We start from the raw sequence: 20563 nt of genomic DNA on the forward strand, positions 1-20563 counted from the left end.
TTCTTCTCCGATCTATTTTTACGGTAATCTCCTGTTTGATAATACCATACGTCATGGGACACCCTGTGTATTCGGATGGTTGTCTCTTTCTCCCTCCCTCTGTTCGTTGTTCTATTGTCCAGGGCCTTGAACGTATTATTTAGAGTCGAGTCAGCCATCGGAATCGCCCTAAATTACGCATTATCTCTTACGGGAGAGAAGAGGCTCCGCTGCTGACTCGTCTCGAAATACATACCATTGTCTCGCACGAGCGACGAGATTACGCGACATGCCGTTTGCTCCTAACTAACCTATACATATACATGATCGAGTCGCGTCGTGTCGTCAAAGGTTGATCGTAGACGGAGAATTGGATGTCAACCGTTCGACTTCCGTCGCTGATTGATGACGGTGTGCCGCGATACTAATTAACGGGAATCGGTTCCCGTTATTCTCTTAAGGGTTAATGCATCGAGTATGGATCGTTCCTCCGATATCTATAGCTTTGTTTCCGAAGATCGTATCTTACTTTGTAAATGAAATATCGTTGAATTCCGGAAGGAAATACATGTGCATGTATATTATAGTTTCTCGATTTACTACACCGCGAGAAATCTTCGGTCGTCTACGACGTTTGATCGCCACGTCACAAAGACGAACAATATGTTAAAACGCTTGAAATTTTAAATATAAGCTCGTGTTCAGCGAAATATCTAATTGCGGACTGTGTATCCTTTCACGTGACTTATCGTTCTTCTTTGTGGCGAAAGGATTTGCGACGCAAACACGAAACGAGTGTCGACGTAAGGGTTGTACTTGGTCGACGAACGACGAAAGAGGAGGTTGCTGACAGATAGAGAGAAGGAAGCCGTAGGATAGCAACGTAAATGTTCTCCTTTGATGTAGTTCGTCTATCGGGCCGAACCAGCGTTCCTTTTTGCCCGCCACGTTCGCTGTGTTCGCCAAGAGAGTTTCTAACGTCTTTCCCATTCCTCTCCTGTTCCAGAGCTTCTCGACCTCCAGTTAGAACGAAAGGAGCAACGTTCTCTATTATGTTCACCGATAAGACAAGGATCGCGATGCGTGTACATTCACTCGGTGCGGTAATCCTCGTTGCGGCCTGATAACCGAGCGTTCCACGATTCCGGCCATTATTGTCGAGACCGATATCGATACAGATCGTAATTTGTTGTTGCTATGCGTCTTGAATGTGTCTCGAGATTTACTGCATTTCCATTATCCGTGCGCCTAGATTTATTGTTAATCGATTAGTGGTAATCACGCGACACTGTGGCATGATTTTAGTTTGCCAGGATTGTTTGATTGCGCATGCCATGTCTAACGATAAGTATAAATACACACATATATATATTATAATACAAACATATATATTAGCTTATATATATAAGTTAACGATCAAATTGTGAAAGGAATACAACGAAGATGATATGTTGGAACAAAGTAATGCTATAATAGAAATTTTTTATCAGGCAATGAAAAACGTGACTGGATAAATTTTTCTACTTGATGCCTTATTTTTGACAGCATATAGAGGTGTAGTCAGGCTTTAACCGGAAGACGTGAACTTCCGCTCAAAGGATTTGCAATGTGAAGTTTGAATTAAATTGTGGTTCGTTTGACAAAGGATTTATGTATAGGGGTCGGTTGGTTCAAATTTTGATGAAGTTGAGAGAAGTTGAAATGTGATTTATGCAATTACGTTTCTAGCGTTATTTCATAAACTTCTCTTTGCTATCTTTATTAAAAGCAATCCATATATATATATATATATATATATATATATATATATATATATATATATATATATTTTTTTTCAAAGTAAATTCGCCGGCAAGAAACAATTACAAATCTATTGAATAAAAGTGCTGCGAAAGGAAGAATAAGCGAATCTGATCTATATTACATTAATGCGGATGATTTTTATTAATTTTACTGATTGAAGGAATTAAATTAAATTTTAAAAGAGAACTCAAAGAGATTAATTTAAAGTGGTATTATTCTTTCGTATATCAAAATAAAACGATATTTTAATTTAAATATTTAACGTATTAATACGAAGGAAATTAATTGCGATCTTCTACACAGTTTATATATCTAGCAATAAGTATCTAATTTATTTTAAATTGTCTTTATTCAAATAATAATTTCTGAATTACCTGCAAGGAAATGTTTCATCGAACATGACACTCTTCGTTCAACTGATTAATGCCATGAAACATACACAATCGATCAACAGTACAACATCTGTTTCAATAGTTTACATTCTATGTAAATAGTAACATTCTATAAGTTGCGTGCGTTCCAGATCATTAATTCCCTACAAATTACTTGTAAGTTAAATTACTGCTAAACCGTTATTATCGTCGAAACAATTACAACTACCAGTAACAATAGTTATCGCGTATGAAACGAATGACAGAATTTTTCAGGGCATACAGTAGAAACTTTTCGTTTGAAATCACAATTTTTATCGTGCAATTACGCTGAAAATATTTCGTATTTCAAGTTCTGAAACTTGTATCAGCTATACCGTTGAAAGCTAAATTATTCCCCATGGATAAATTTTGAATATTTCAATAAATTGTTTCGTAATTGGTGCGCGTGTAATGAGTTCCTGTTTCGTCATGAACGCGAAAGCGATCTGCAAAGTATTTATTAGAAAATATATTAATTATCCTAATACAAGTTCGAGGAGAAGGAATTTAATATATACGAAACAATGAATTTAATTTACTTTGGTACTTAAATGATATCTATAGATACGGGCAACGAATTTTCATAAAATCAAATCATCATATACATGTTAATAAATTTTATTCGATAATTTTGTCTAACGTTGGAGTAAAGCGTAAAATAATATGTAGTAATATGCAATTACATCTCCTAATTTATTTGGAATTTTAGATTAATTTACGTTACTACCTTCAATTGAATTTTAATGATGATTAGTTGAAATTTATTTCCCATTAAAAATATTTCTTTCCCGTCTGTTACTTCGACTCCTCTTTTATAAAATTTTCATAATTCTGTTACACGATATTTTGTATTATACTCGTATTAGACCGATTTTAGAACAAGTCAGGAAAACACGAATGATCAATTTATTACGTTGTTGATATACTTTCCATATTTTCCGACAATGAAGCGGTCTAAAATTAGTTTGAAGTATGGAAATATGTCCAGTAACTTTGTTCTCCGTGTTTTTCTGTGCTAATGCCTATGATCGTTACATGCATAATTCTTGTCCTTCCAGAGCAATTATTATCCCTTGGAACGGATTTTCCGTGTTTTCACAAGTTATATCTTAGTTATTCATTGCTTTCGAAACAAAAGTTTCGAATTTTCATTACGTTTTGCACGTAGAACTGTTGAGATATCTTTTTTATACAGATACAGTATATGCATTATGTATATGTATTGCATTTTATATATTACGATGCTTCTCGAGACATGTAAAAACAACGTATAAAAAAGACTGTATTAAATACCTGCACACAGCTTTTTACCGCATATTTCATTCAAAAAATAATTGGATATCATTAGTCACACGTAGTGCACATGTAAAATGTCTCATTTTTAATTTGGAGATATAATCGGTAGATAAATGTCATAGTAACCGTCCTGCTATTAGAAACACCAAATATATCCGAACAGAATACCAACTTACTAACGAAATCTTTCTCAAAACAAGCCAACTCAAACCAATCGCGAAACAACCACATCGATAAGTATCACATGACTAACTGCCGTCTAAGCGATTCTACAAAATCCTTCGTTCAATACACGACTGACTATGACTCACACTTTGTTTAGTTAACCTACTCCAGTTTCTGATTAGCTAACCTACTTCCCATCTCTTTGATTTCAAAAGAGAATAAGCGAAACCTATCTGGATATGGGGAAGTCTCTCAAGGGAGCTGCGTAGCATTATAACGGCTGCTCTTTCCATCTCGACATCTCTTTCCATCCTTCACGGTGCGCTCTATAGATCAAGATGAGAGGAGTCGACCGACTGGAAAATCGCTTTAAACCTCCCCGACTAATATTAACTTTCTCCTTTCGTTCCGCGAAATTCCCCAACTCTTTTTCTCGTACTCTCGCATACCGGATCAGGCCAGGCAAAGACCAATCCCTAAGCTAGGCCGTTGCTTGCCTACTCCAATCATAGAATCTGCGATTAATTGTTGATCAATTTTTATTTCGCTCGAAATTTCGCTTCCTTTATCGTTATAATAGATATCTCCTTCGGCTCTTTCATTCAGGTATGTACAATGTGTATGCTATTCGACTAAACTCTTATCGATCACCTAAATTGTCTCGCGTCACAACACCTCACGGCCAGCTAAACCACCAAAAACACAAAATTACTTCGGCGTTGAGGCCATTACGGAGGATGATGCCGGATAATGGACACAAGTATGAAACAAAATTACCAATGCGGTACCGTCCCAACTTTGTCTCATTAATTATTATGCACTTAACGTCGCAACACACTGCACCATCCGCCATGACCAAGAACTTTTCCCTTTGGCCACGAGCGACGATGACTTTTAAAGTTCGCAGATTTATGGCCACGGCCCGGTAACGGGGCAAGAATGGCCGACCGAGACGGAAATGCTCGAGGAACGAGCCTCTGGGAAGAGTGCGACACGACAGTGTCAAAGCGGCATGCCGGTTCGCTATTTCAACGACCAACTTTATGCAAGCGCGGTTTTACGGCATGGCAAAGTGTCGCGTTTTAGCCGCTAGCAAAACCTTAATGCCTTCTTCCGGTTTGTACAAGTTGTGGAAGGGGCGTCAGTGGAACTGGTGTGTCGAGTGACTGTTCGAATAAGGGTAACAATTGCATAGAGGGAGAGTTTTGGTTTGTTACGCAATGAAGTTCTTCGTAAGAGAAATTATTGTGTGGTGAAAGTGAATTGTTACTCTTCGTAAATGATGCGATTAAAGGGACAATCGGGATATTTAATGGTAATTCTCGATGAAACAGTAAACACAATGAATGTATGTCTGTCGAGAGATAAATCCTCGGCGTTTGAAAAGGTTCTCCTTTGGTTCTGCCAGATCCTCCGCGTTATTTTTGTTGCTCCATACACGAAATTCATACTTCGACGATAGATTTTAACCATCGGTAACATTCGTCATTAAATTCTACACATTTATTTCGTAAACTTTATCATTTTATGCGTATGCTTCTCTTGAAATTGGTCGCAGGAGACTCTCGCACGTACTTACTCAAATGCTGGAAAAATACTAGAGACGCATTTTCCTGTGGTACGATGGATGAAACTCGACTGTGGAGCGATTGGAATGATACGCCAGGCAGAAAATTATGAGAAACATGTGCAGACGGGTCCGGACGGCAAGATAATCCGTTTGGATGTGATTCGGGGTTCCTAGAGCGGCGTCCCACGAGGACGATTTCAAACGCGTGTAATTCGAACGACGTTACCGCATACTGGCGAAAATGATGCACAAGTTTTAAAAGCGTTCGCGTACCACGAGGCAAACGTGTTCACCGGCAGGCTAATTAAACATAGCGTAGCTTTTTGCCGAGATGCACACCGAAACGCGATGAATTTAGCTACGTTTTCCTCCCTAGAATCTGATCAACTTGCGTGAAATTTGATGTTAACCCTCCGACGAGGGTCAAAGACTCGATGCGTAGTTTTTATAATTGAGTAAAACGAGTTCGAAACTAGCGGTAAATGTATGTAAAATATTGGTACATTCTAAGAAAGCATATTTGAAAAATTTGACCACACTGTTGCATATATTCTGACAAACTTTTTACATGTACACGTTATTAATGTCGTTACGTAAATAAAATAATGGAAAAATTTCATTATATGTAATTACTTCGTCAACTGGTAACCTGGAAACTGTGATGTAGCTCGTACGATTGTCATTGCGGAACTGCCGAGAAGGCAAAGCCAAAGGAACTGGACTCACGGCGCGTTCGTCTTTTGTTATATTAACGTTTAATCGAACTTTCCTATCCGATATACTCCAAAATCCGATACTCTCTCCAACAGAAACGTATGCGTTTATAAATGTTAAAACGTTTAAATGTTAATTTTACCAAATACATTTTGCTCTATTATACATGCCAGAGATAATTCAAAACTGTCGATGTTTATTTCAAACGATTCGACTCGTTCAGAGTTTGTCGTGAAATAGGAGTGTAGGCGAGATATCAACAAGATATGTTATTTTTCCTGCATTTTAAAATTTCATAAGTACTGCTACACTCGAACCGATCGCTTAAGCGTTTTTTTATCGTTCTCGTAATGAGATCAGTATATGGGCGCACAAACCTCTTAATATGAATATCGTATAGACCGATTTCGAGTGCACTTCATCAGATGAAAATGTTTGTTAATCCAGCGACTTCGTAAGTATCATGCTTTCGAGAGGATGCTTTAGTCGAATATATTATTGATAATATCGTTAAATGGAAGAAACGTGAAACGCGTAATTATGGTCTCAGGAAATTATATTTTTCAATCGTATTTCGTATATCTTTTCATCTATACACATACGTATAATTAAAGCATAATGAATAATCGTCGAAGAGTTATTACACGCGTATTAAAATTCCTACCTTTTGTTTAAGTTTCGATTCTGTTTCTATGAAAATTAAAATTTAACATTGTACAAGAAAAGATTATTTTAATTCTATCGTTTCATTTTTGTATTCTAAATTCGATTGTATTGATCGATTGTATCGATAATTCTATTTATCGTTACAATTACGATTAACCGGATATTGAACTTGCCATAGGAATGGTGATTTTTTATAAAAATTTGTTTCTCTGTTGCAGCATAATGAACAACAATGGCGTAGAGCAACCAGACCCCGACAACATAAAAATGTTCGTAGGTCAGGTACCTCACGACATGGACGAAAACGATCTGAGGAAGTTGTTCGAGGAGTTCGGTCGGGTGCACCAGATAAATATCTTGCGGGACAAGATCACCGGAAGTCATAGAGGTAAGTATTCGATCGATAACGACCGTCTTTTATGTATTCTTGAATCATCTATCCTCGCAGTGATTTTTAAGAAACTATCTTAGAATAATCGACGTATCTGTCTTATAAACCACTTTTCAATTGCTTCTACCCATATATAAAATTCATACCTAAATCTTTATTAAATTCAGCACCTTAACGATAACATTGTACTTTTGTAGGCTGTATTTTTTTATTTATTATATCATATTGTATTATTTAATGTATAATATTATATCGTACGTGTTGTCTGTATTCGATTCGTCAAGCTTTCGATATACGTGTTATAAGAGAAGAGAAGGCAGAACCGAGATATCTCACAATCCGCATGCAGTATGCTAAAAAAGAGTAACAATGTACAATTGAGATTCGATTGAGTCGCGATCACGTTGGCCGGAAGCCGCGTTAATTTAATTATTCGATTTTTTCCCCCAACCGGTAATCCAGTGTATCGCAATATTCGATAACGAACCGAATTTTCATTAGTCTGCCGCGTACTTTAATCTTGTGCTGCGGCTCTATTAACTACACCGCTCCCGATAATCGGATGAAATTGAATTGTCTCGCGGCTTTTATTTTTAATCGTGCCACCGGTCGGCGTTCTTCACGGAAAAATTCACTGGTGAACACTTAATCGCGTTGTCACGGTTTTTTACCATGTTTTCGTCAACGTATCCCGTGATCATCGAACGACGCAATTTAAAAATTTAACCACACTGCCAACTTTGGTTATAAAATATTTGTCGATACGTTTGGTCGAAATATACGATGCTGTAACTGCGGCTGACAACAATAAAGAATTGCAAAATATCAAATATACCGATCAAAAATGGTTCGCTATCGTATATCGAACATGTATTCTGATACAGAATTAGCTTTTCTTTTTCAATTACACAATTACCTTTATACTTTTGCCGTTTATTTAATTTTCTTCGCGCTTCCTGTTTTTGATATCTTTTTTCAAGATTTCGCTGAGAACTGAATAACCTTGATTCACCAGGTCTTCGCGAACCACTTCACTTTCACATTTTATTACTTTTTTTCGCTTTTCCCAACTTTATCCAGACATTTAGCTCCATACACTCTATCCTGCCACCTCCCTTCTTCTTTTATTCATTTTTCGCATGTTAGCAATAAAATCTATGTCAGATAATTCACCGATTTTGTTATATTCGTCGTTACTAAACACACTATTTGTTATATTTACCTAATTAGTTATCCATTTCAATATCAGGCGGTAAGCGCTCGACAGAAAATAAAGTAACGATTTTCTTGCTAGTGTGAGAAAGATGCGATGGCAAACGGGGTGGAAATGTCGCGACTGCATCGGCGTGCGATCGACGAAGTTGGCAATGAAACAGCACGCTCATCCGTATGACAAGTGCGAATGGATGCAAAAAGGGGTGGGCGAACGGGTAGAACGGACGGCATTTACGATCGCAGAATGAACGATAAAACGTAGCGACGCGATCGTAGACCGAGATTAAACCGAGCTCTAGCCGCGTCACGTGGGTATAATTCGAGTATAAAATAATCTTCACGCTCGCGAAACGCAAGAAGATTGAATGATTTCAGGAACATAGTGGCCGAATGATAAATCGTTACGCTCTTATTTCGTTTGCACGCGTCTCTATTCACCTTCCTCTTCTTCTTCTTCGTATGTCTCTCGTGGTTGGTTGGAAATCGCGTAATTATATAAAAATTTTGTTATGTTCTGATTGGTCCAATTGTATGGTTGAATTTGATGAATTTACGATTCTTGGAATTTTTTAATATAAAGAACTGTCTAATGCCTCTTTAGATCCGCCATGCTGTTAGGTTATACAAAAATCTGGGGTAATTAAATTCAGCGACTCGCTGATTTGGCTTGATTGAGATTGATAACAATCTGGCCCACAATGTAGTCACGAAAGGGTTAAAACAAGATATTAGCACGGTCAAGTTTACGATTCGATCAGTTCATATCGGTATATTTATCGTGATCAGCACGTCAGTCGTTTGAACGTGGACGAAGATCGGCAGTCAGGTCGTTGATAACGAATACAGGAAACGAGGGAACTAACTCGGGAGGGGGCGGGATAGTCTGAGGGAATAGACAGAAAGTAAGTACTCGTATACGTGGCACACGCAAGGATCGATGCCCAGACAGAAACGGTGGTCGTCGTTGGCACTTCTCGAGCTATTGATCGAAGACGGAACCCCCTGGTGTCCCTTGGCCTCTTACGCCGTTACGTCGAAACGTATCTCTATGTGACTATGTACCTGTGTGTCCATGTGGAGGTGTCCAGCAGTCGTGGATCGCGCGTCCGTGGAATTCGAAATTTGCCTTTCATAACCGCGAATATCCGATCCACTTCTCTCCGTATTTACCTTGGTTCTCCGTCCACTTTGAACTCGACCCACCGTTAAGTTGGAAGACGTTCTATTCCAAATATACTTGCATTTTCTTACGTAACGTTTGTCAAAAATACCTTTAAAAATAACTATCTTTTAATGGTGAACGCAAGTTTAAACGCGAAGTAAAAATAAATGAACTGTCAAGTTGAGTGTAACTCTACCGTGACACTTGCCTTGTTTCCGATCCAATCGTACATTCTTTTTCGTTTCAATCGTATGGTTTTCGAGCAAATTCCCGTTTGCATAAATTCCACGCAGAAAACTAGTACGTATTTGAAACATTTTCGGTGTCGATAACTGCAGTGACTAAATTGAAATAGAACCAAAACAGAACAAAATATTCGAAGCGATCAGATACATGTTCTATCGAAACAACCGAGGCGAAAGGAAATAATTAAAATAGAAGCTTACAAACGTCGATATGAGAATATTAATGCGAGATATTTCGTGATACAGGCAGAGGAAATATTCGTTCGCGATAAGCTTTAAAGGTAATTTTTAATTGTTCTTTCCCACGATACAATTTGTTCGAAAGTTTCCAGTGACTGTACAGGGATAGAAAGGTTTATTCTGGAAACGTGAAGCAATTGTTGGGTCGTTCATAAATCAATTATTGGTTACTATTTAGAGCGTGGAAAATTGCTTGCAGCTGGTCTGTTTTCCTCGAATGTCTCATTAATCGTTAATTATCCACGTTTCGCTCGTGTTTGGTAATAAATTGTTGAATTACGCTTTAAATTTTAAGAACTCGTTTTTATTTTTAGCGTTAGGAGTCAACGCACGAAAATGTAATCACAACTGCCACTGAAACATTTTACAACTTACCTGTATTTTCATCAACGATAACAACGCGTTAGCGCGTGAAGTTTTCAGAATCAACATTTTTATATCGTTTTCCGTGTTTTGTTCTACTATATATTGGACTTATTGTTTCACGTACAATCACCTTTTCTCCAATACTACTCGTTACAAACATCCTATATGTCTATTTGTTACGTATAACAATTGATAGCGATAGATAGTATATTTCTTCATTTTGCTTTCCAATATATTCGGCGAAAGATAGAAAAGCTTTGAAACGATACACATGACTGAACACGAGAAGCGTTATAGCATCGTGCGAACTGGCGACGCGAACACGAAACGTTGATATCCTGAGAACTTTCAGAACGATTAATCTAGACGAATTGTAAACGTCACGCGCAGCTGCAAAATTGATGGTAGCGGCGAGTAGCAGCCGGATGAAATTCGTTTGCCATTGTGAAAATTTAACTTGATTACCTTGAGGTAATGGTAAATTAATGTCTCGCTAGCGGGTTCGTTTCAACCGTTCGCGTTTTTGAATGAAAATACAAGTCGTGCGTTAATGAAGTATCTAAATTATGGAATGCAAAAAGTTATGTCAAGTTTCGTTTTTTTAAATTGTACCTGGAAGATGTTTATGTATCGGGCGTCTCATTAGCTCTGGTATATTATTAATATTGTTTCAAAGCTTCTTAAAGTAATGTCTAGCCATACATATTTACACAGGGTAGCAACGAGTAGCTTGCAGAAACCCATCCCCATGATTGAAGAAATACAGTTTTTTCTTATCTTTCGTCCTATATTTCTATCCAACTCGGTTTAATCATTCTCTAAACTTGTCAGTTTATCGTTATAGTTCGTTAGTCGAGCAATTTCGCGTTTAAACGCCATTTCCGGGTGGAAAAACGCGCGTTTGTAAGAGCTAAAACAAGAGGAAGGAAAATCGATTTCATTTGGCTGCGAGAGAAAAGCAAAAGGCACGCCGTTAAAATAGCAAACGCGAGACACGACTGTAGACGCAGTCGCTGACCAAACAGCGTCGCGGAGAAGGCAAATATTGTAATACGCGGGGTGCAGAGCCACTTTGCTTTCCAGCTGGGAATAAAACATCGAGAGCCGTACGTGTTTTAAGTTAATTAAGCCTTCGCGTTGTTTCATTCGGTTTAACAGCGAAATGTCACATGGAAACTGCGCGTTCGTCTGACGTATCGCATCTTAACTATTACAAAATTGCAATTAGTCGCATTAGTATGAAGGATTTGTGCAATTCCATTTTTTCCATATACAAACTTCTTTTACGCGATCGACATTGAACGAACGAGATGAAACAGACGAGGAATAAGAAGAGGAGTATCGGTAGAATACAGACAAAGGTCAGACGTAAAAGTCATCGGTAAGGATTCTTCCTAAAAGCTTCGATGTCGAAGAGAACGAGGAAAGCCATAGAAACCTTGGGATGGAAGCTACGAGCTTAGTCGAAATCCTCCTTTCCGTGCGTTCAAAGGCAACTTATGCGACGTCCAGAAGCTTGCGAGGTTTAACTGCTTTCACAATTACCGAGAGTATTCATTTCTCCGTTCTCTCCTCCAGGTAGCAGATATTCGGGGAAGATGCATTCCTCGGTCTGACGATGTTCATAAACGGCAGCGAAATAATTTTTCATGTTACTGCTAGAAATCAAAGAATATCCATGTTTATCGTATCGGAGATACGTACACTAACATCTCTATATTTAGGTAACTCGTAATTCGTAAAAACAAAATACTTTCGATTGGCAATAAGTAGTCGAAAACCTTTTGCACGCTGTACGTTACCATCGCCGTTTCCGCAGCTACGGAAGAATTATTGCCATCCATGAGAATATCGAACACGAGCGGTACATGCGACTGATACCAAGAAACGTCGATAAGTCTTTGCACAAGGAAAAATCTTATTGCGCGATCGATCGCAAACGCAAACGAAGAAACTGTCTAGTCCTGAAAGTCGAAAATGTAGGTATGTCCGGTTCCGAGGGAAATTAATAGGACGCGACACGACCTATCTGCTTTGTCTCGCGCTCAGTCACGCGATTGCTCCGCCAACTTTATCCGTCCTTTTACGAAAAAACTAGGTGGAGATGTATCAAAAATTCTCGAAATAGCGTACACACATTCTGACATGTATCGGAGCGCGTTCGATTCTATCCGATTGATCTCAAAGTAAAGTAGCGGAATTCGATACTCCGTTACTTTGTGCAACGCAACGACAAGCGGAAGAATCTCGATCAAACGAAGAAGATTCTCGTTACCGAGATTCTCGTTCTTGGTATTCGTTTAGAACGGTAAAATATTCCGTGACACGACCAAGTGCCGAGGAATTTCTTAATTGTGTTACCATCCCTTTGAAACAGCTGTCCTTTCGCTCGAGCTTCTTCATTATTCTTTCACGCGAGAGATGGAACCACTTTACTTCTTTCTTGTGTATTGTCGTTTCGCGATGCATATCTACATATTTCTTAATTTTATTCTTTTCGGTAACGATAACGATAACGGTAACGGTATAGCATTTTCTAATTTGTAGGAATCTATTTGAAAATTGTAATAAATTATCGAGTAACGTAACGGGGGATATAGACGTTAGTAAAAATTTCATTTCGCTAGACTGCGGATATTTATGCATTTATGGAAAATTTGAAGATGCAAAAATATATAGACTGCTATGATATGCATAGATATGTAAAATATTCAAAGTAAAATATACTTTTTGATATCTACTACGTGAAACCAATTTCTGTTTAAGTTTTATTTCTTTACCCACGTTCGTAGAAATAAAAATTTTAAGAATCACCTGTGTACCCTATAAATAATTATACAAACAATCCTTAAAAGTCATATCCCACAGTCGCATGGTTCTCGGTTAACAAATACAGTTTGCAATACGATAGTCGTAGAAAGGTCGTAGAAAGGTCGTAGAATAAAGAAAGAAAGGAAGAAGAGAGGAGGAAAGAAGGAAAGAAAGGAAGATAGAAGAAAATAAAACGTAAACAAGTAGGAGACATTAGTTGGAAAGTACGTACAACACGCGGGAACCGGAGGTTTTATTGCTTCCCGGAGCACTCTACCCCGAAGAGACCGGAAGTTTACCCCCGGTCACGGCCGTGGCGTTGCCCGTGTTCCCGTTACCTGCGTCCGCCAAAATAAACGGTGTTTCACGTTCGCGTTATTTATGCAAGCGGTGGACACGAGATAGCTTCAAAAAGTTTCGATCTCTCGACGCCGTAGCAGAGGGATGGAGGGTTAAATTGCATTTCGCGTTTCAGCTACTCGAAAATTGTGACGTTTTCCGGTGCCTCGTTTCTGAATTTCACGCTTGACAGTTTTAAATGGGCCCCGCGATGGCATTCTAAATCGTATTAAACCGCGACGTGTCACTCCTGCCTGCCTCCTGTGCGTCTATATTTTGTTGTATACCCAGCAATCAAGTTCGATGTTATTCCCGCGCTTTCCCCCTCCCCCCTCTCTCTACCCACGGTCAAATCGAAAATCGTTTCTAGCTAAATCGTTCCGGTTTTCAATGTTTCATTGCGCGTGCAATGTAGATTTGTGCAAATAATTTCTCGTACTCGTTATAAATATCGTTTTGTGGTTTGTGCTCGCCATCGTGGACTGTCGATTGTTCGTATAAACAGGGTAAGATTATTCGAATTGCTTTAGAATATTGTAAAGGAAGTACAATAGCGTTGAATCGTAGAAATTGAAATTTTTCAATCTTTATCTTCTTTAATCATAAATGTCTGTTTATTTTGAATCGTTCGAGGAAACGCTACCAGGTGAAAATATTGACAATAAAGAAGATCAACGGACGAAATTAACAGTTCGGCCGCTTAAACGTCAAACACCTTAACATGTTCATTATGATAACGTATCCCGTTGGGGATTCACGGGGCGGGACGCTTCGAGTTGTTCCTCTCGAATTTCATCCGGTTCGTGTAGCTTGTTGTATGGAAATTGCTCGCAGGATCCGTTTGCCCTTCCTTCTCCTCTGTGTTGATCGATCTTATAGCACTCGTTGTGCGCAAGCACACTCCATCATTAATCACGAATCGCTATTAATCGTCTTTAAGTAGAACGACGTTCGAGGTAAGAGCTTTCAACTTGCTGGAAGAAAGAGCCAACAGGCCCGAACTTCGACATCGTGGTTGGCTGTCTTGAAATCTCCCCATAGCCGGGACTCCATAGAAATCGCTGTCGAGTTATTTGTCACCAATGTGGCTTGACGCGTCCCTTTGAATCGATTTTCAAGATCGATGCTTCCTCTCTAAAGTACATATATGTCGAGCTTCCGTTGATTATTTCCGCATGATGTAACACGAGTTGCAGAATGTAAGATGAATCGACATACATAGTTCTTTTTTACCGAACTTTTGAAACTTCGATGCAGATTTGTCTGAATAGATGTAACAGATCTGTTACAATCTTAATTTCACTTAACTGAAAATTAATTAAATTGATATATACAAAATTCTTTCTAACACAGTAAACATAAATCGTAGATTGTAAATTTCTGAACGTCGATTAAAATCATCAAACGTCAAAATATCCATAAAAGTATAGTATTTAATAAAATTGTCATAAATGAGAACTCGATAACAACATTCGTTTCGTACGTTTCCGTACATAAATCCAAAGTGTAGTTATTACAAAATTTGTGAAGATTTACGTTTAACAGGTACACGTACGTTTTTCCTTTGTTCTCGTTTGTCTCCCTTGACTTTCTCCTCGTCCGTCCTAAATTTTGTTTTATCCTCTTTGTGACCCATGCGACTCAAAGTTCTCCGGATTTGCGGAGAAGACGGGCGACGAGCCTTTTCAGTCGACGCACTCCAACGGATTAGACGAAAAACTTTAAACGAAACTGCCACGTGAAACTATTGGAGAGCCGTTCTCGTATCGACGTAGACCCAATCTATCTCGTTTCGTCCAAATACATAAAAATTTACCAAGAAATTTCCATCGTTTTCTAAGCAGTACAATACCAATAAACTGAATTTTTGTATTTAGTAATTAATTTAATTCCTCGAGAATCTTCGTAATTCTGTTTTTAATTATTAGGAATTTTTAGTAACTCGTGAAAATTTCTTATCTTAACATGGTTGCGTACGTGGAAGTGAAATGACGTGGAATTCTGGAACTTTTGGAGACAGGATACTATCTTTTCTATATCAATCCATTAACTATTTGCTACTGTTGACTTTCTTCGAACAGAAAGTGTAAAACTATTTAATTTAACAAATTTTAATAAATCTTCAAGTTAAATATTTGAAAATTCATTTTACGTAGGGGCTTACTTATTACTTTAAACCGTTACTTTTAGAGAAGAAGTATCGTTATTAGTACGAGAACAAAGTATAATTTCGTATGATATATTAATAAATAGTACATCACAAATTTTACATATTACAAGAAGGATTCTGTGTTCGTTTCTTATTAGAAGGAATCACTTCCAGAATCAGTTCCACTTTCTTTGTTAAATGATGAATTATCCTGTTGTATTTGCTATCTTAGTCTATCCAGTTCATCGATAAATTCTCCCTGCCCGCCTGTCAAACTTTAATATCCAAAAGCCAACCTCCACATCTCATCAGGAAAACTCAGCGTTTCATTTTGTCACTCACGAATTCTACTACGAAGCGACGAACAAGACAAATGAAAAGTTTGCGAAGTGCTCATATAGGATGGACCGCTTAACGCGATGACCTGCAGTTATTTTTGGTAATTGATAGATCGATCAAGATTTTTATATTGTAATCTCAAAGGATCAAGTACCTATTTTATATAAATATATAAATATTTTATATAATTTTAATAATTATATTTATTTAATTATAATTATATAATTTATAATTTATAATTATATATTATATAATTTTAATAATATTTTATATAAATTTGCTAAATTTCCAAACAGCTTCGCATCTATGCGAGACCGTTCTTTTGTAACACCCTGTATATTAACATCGATTCCTTGGAACTTTCAGCCAATTGTTTTTATCGAAAACTCTGCGCGACACTCTGTAGACACGCCGAATAGTGCTTCTTGCTTTGTCGTTGTACTTTGTCGTTGTATCGCGAGCATCGAGTCGCACGATGTATCCTCAAAGTTTAAGTCGAATATACAATTCGAATGGTAAGCTGGCAGCGATAGAGGCGAACTGTTAGTATTAAACCGGCGACTAGTTGTTCGACATGGTCAACGCAAAACCTTCGTTTCATGAATATGTTTTGTACGTCTTCCGGTGGCGGATAGCAAGCCTTTCAATTGATTTACAATTTTGTTATGGAAGTTCCTGCAGATATTGTCTTTAGATGTGCGAGTCTCGTGTTACGCGTGGATGAGCGTGTTGTGTTGCAAGATGGTTTTTTTGGCAAAATAGTGAAACATGGATGAAGAAACGAAGATATATCACGATGGTGATTACACAGATGTAGTAACTACGGTTTGAATAAACACGTAACAACAACGCGTAAAAAGGATAATTTATCTGACAGAATAGTCAAAAAAATGAAATTAATAAACGACAGCAAATGGTTGCAATCTAAGAATGCAAGACGTGCATAAGTAAAACGAATTACCTTAATTTAAAGTTGCGTACAGGATTTCAGACTCTTACTTTCGGAGTTTCGTGTCTAGTGGAAGAGGATGAAGAACGAACAGGGGTGGATTGTCCCCATTTCTCAGAACTCGTTACGTTTTCGTCGCAGGGAATTACGGCACTTTGACTAAAATCAGTTAAAGTCTCGTCCCGGGGAGTTGCGACTAAACGGGCCTTGATCCTCGTAATCTCGTGGAGGCGAATGCACCTTCTTGTAGTAGTTTCATAATTTCATTGATAAATGTCTGCGTCGTTTTAGCGGGAAGTCACGGGATAAAACCGCGTACAGAGAAAGTTCAGAGATATTTCCTAGCTGAAAATTAAAAACATAGTATATGATATCGTCGATATCGAATGAATGTAAATTTTAGCTTTATTTGAAGGTTTTAGAAGCTTGCGTAAAAATATTGTACGCTGTATCGAAGATAGTCTTATAAGGAATAGTGCGTTAAAATTTGAAGTTTATCGGATTTTTATGCGAATTTTATGACTTATTTTGAAGACGCTTCGCGTTTTCTATTTTCATAGAAAAAATTTAAATATTGTGTGCTTTCAGAAATTTCGACTTTCAAAGTTTACAATAAAACTATTTTGTGAAAATTATATCAAGTCTCTTTATTGTCAGGAACTTTACAAAATTAGAGTAATAAATAATCCCCTAACGTTTTGTGTTGTTTTAAAATGAATTTTTCTCAACAATAAATGTTGTCATCGATAAATTGTACGTCACGCTTTCAATACACTTTTTTGAAATATCGTAAAATTTTGAAAATAGCACAGAGTTTTTAATCGTTTCAGTGAATAAAAATTTATTGCGGGATATGCAACTTTGTATTACGAAAAACTAATTATTTTCTAAACCTGTTATAATTAACGTGTTACTGTCTTCAAGTATTAATTCGTATCTACTTAATCTGACGAAACTTCAATTGTTTTAACATTTTCACGCTTCTTCCTTTTCTTCACTTTTTTCTCCCCTTACGCGACTATTTTTGCTCGGATTAACATTTACAATTTCACACCATCTTCAAGTTTATTTCAACAAAATACAGATTGAACGTGCGTATTTCGCTGCTTTCGCCATTATACGATGACAGGAGCGTCATCGATCGCACAAATATTTGAGACACTCGATCGACGAGAAGCAGGAAAAAGGGGATATATTATATTTCGACCGATATCTAAAGTAACCCCGATAAATTTGCGCGGAAGTTACGCAACCACGAAACTTTCATGGGCGTGAAATAATCTGTTATAAATATTTGGCCGTGAAAATGTCACTGTTAAAATATTTGTGATCTTAAAATTGATACTTAACGATCAGTAAAAAAGCAAACAATATTGCAAACGATGCAATTTTCTCTTAAATAACAAGACGAATCAACAAAGATGCAAACGACGATGGCGCCACTGAAATGAACCGGAAAGGGTGGAACGGTGTCACACGGAAAGAAAACAGATACGTATTCTGATGAAGTTTGCAGTCAGCACGTGTCGTCAATACACAACGGGCCATCAGTTACAATGACTTGGAACGAGTCCCAATATTATCTTCCATTATAACACGCATTGAGCTCTTCCGGGCAATAAGATCTCTTTCTGAATTTATGATGGCACATTTGCAACCTTCCTCGTGGCGTAACGAATTGCTTCGATTTATCAAGCATTTTTTCCTCTTTCTCGCCTATTTACGTCGCTCAAAACAAAGCTGGATGCAGTCAGGTCCCCTTTTAGAATTTCTTCATCAGACACTTGTCGTTCGTTTATCCAGTTAAACAGTTGGTTATTTATTCCTCTGAACTAATTTCAGATGTTTGAATGAGAAGGAATGACGCTTTTAAAATTGTAATATTAAAATTGAACTGGACCATTGAAACTAATTAAGCTGTCTCATATTATATTTTTCGAAAAGAACACAATTTCAGCTTTGAGTAAAACTAATCTCTTTACAATCTCGATTGGCATTTTTGTCTCTTTAGACATAAAATACGAAAGACGAGATATCTCTTCATCCGTTCGTGATGCATTAATTTTCATTATTTGAAGTGGAATGTGGGTTACAATCTTTCTGCAAGTATAAAGTTTGTTATATATGTTAGTCACAGTAGTAAAATCTATCTAGTAAATTTTATCCAAATTCGTTATACGCAAAATGGAAAGAAATACTTTTAGTATAATATTGAAATATACGTGTAAATATATTTCACAATATTTCATAAAATGAAATATACGAATATAATAAAACTTGATATTCTTGAATTAGAGATTATGGGAGGCTTTGTCAAGGCTTCCTCAAGGAACGATATATTTTCGTACGCAGACTCGCTTAACTGGAGGGTGAAACCATTATATGTAGATCAATTCGATCACCACGCTCATGGAATTGTCCTGTTTTTTTTTTTTTTTTCTCTTCGTATCCTCGTGAAAATTGTCCGATAATGTAATATGGAATCGGACTTTGATAACCTTTGTTTTCAGTGTATCAGTGTCCGCGGAAAGTTCTTTGGTATTTCATCAATTACACTACGTACGCCGCAAAAACTGAAGAAGAGCGGACAAAATAATGTTTGCGATATAGAAATTATAAAATGGCAATAATTATGAAATCTAAGCAAATTAGCTTTGGGCAATCCCCGCCTTATTTTTTTACACAAAACAGGAAATGAGAAAACTAAACTAAACTAAACTAAACTAAGTGAACTAAATTGAACTTAAAAGGCGTAAACGAATTTAATTACAAAAGAACAGAACTATTGTAATAGGTGCATTCAGATTTGCTAGAACGAGACTATCAAAGCTCTCGACGTAGTCGTTTAATCTTCGTCCTCCAGCAGAAAATCCAAAACGCTTTTTCCACGCTTCACAGCATTAACTTTAATTAACCGGTCTTCTTAAATTCCTCTGAAACGTTACGCGGCGTTACAAGAATTTGCATGGTTATCCTTCCAAAGCGGTCCCTGAGCAAGACATTCGGACGACAACAAAATTACACGGCAAATTCTCGGGAAGCTTTTAAACTTTCAAACCGTCGAAAGACGAAGGAGACGCGATGGAAAGGGAAACTCGAGCGTTGAACGCAATTAGGGCGAACGAGAAATAGAAATTTCCAAAGGGATGTCTTATTTCTAGCAAGAAACCGGTACTCCCCGCGGACAGAACGGTCCACTTTACTAGGACGGATTTAATGACTGAACAAGCGATGGAAAAAACTTCAAAGGGCAAAAGCGGTGCGTAAGGGTAGAGGAAGGTCTGGCTGGAAACAGTGGAAAAGAGCGGAAGTAAAGTACGACAAAACCTCAATCCCTTTAATGGAGACAAATCTCCCTCTGCGTGCGGCCTCCTGCGAAAGAGCCAGACAATTTGTAAGAGTATATCCTACCTAGCCTTATATTAGTACCCAACGCCAAGGGTGGCTCCAGTGGCCAATCATCCTCAGACTTTCCTCTTCTCCCTTTTTCTTCACGCGCCCTTTCTTCCTTCCTTCCCCCCCCCCTTTTTCCTCCTTTTTTCCTCCGCTTTTCTTGTTTTTCCTCGCTCGCTTGCTTCTTCTTTTCTTCTTTTTCCTTTCTTTATCCTTTCCCTTCGTGACTTTCAGTTCTACATATATCTGGGACAGTATTTGAGGTGACTCCAGTGACCAATCATACTCACTTTTCTCAGCTTTCTTTTCCACCTTTTCCTTTTGCCTTTCCTTTCTTCATCCCTCCTTCACGTTTTTC

The 20563-nt window shown here is 37.7% G+C and overlaps 1 protein-coding gene and 1 long non-coding RNA gene across 17 annotated transcripts in view; one reads left to right on the forward strand and one right to left on the reverse strand.

The window, feature by feature from the left end:
* LOC132905944 (CUGBP Elav-like family member 2) overlaps positions 1–20563 on the forward strand; it is a 356624-nt gene that overhangs the window by 207482 nt on the left and 128579 nt on the right. For all 16 annotated transcript variants that reach the window (XM_060957702.1, XM_060957698.1, XM_060957697.1 and 13 more), the window contains one exon: positions 6825–6994. In XM_060957702.1, the coding sequence (XP_060813685.1) occupies positions 6825–6994 (170 nt within the window). The remainder of the gene's footprint in view (positions 1–6824; positions 6995–20563) is intronic.
* LOC132905956 (uncharacterized) overlaps positions 1–20563 on the reverse strand; it is a 323066-nt gene that overhangs the window by 163316 nt on the left and 139187 nt on the right. The window lies entirely within an intron of this gene.

Source organism: Bombus pascuorum, chromosome 4 (genome assembly GCF_905332965.1).
Source record: "Bombus pascuorum chromosome 4, iyBomPasc1.1, whole genome shotgun sequence".
Classification (NCBI taxonomy): Eukaryota; Metazoa; Arthropoda; class Insecta; order Hymenoptera; family Apidae; genus Bombus; species Bombus pascuorum.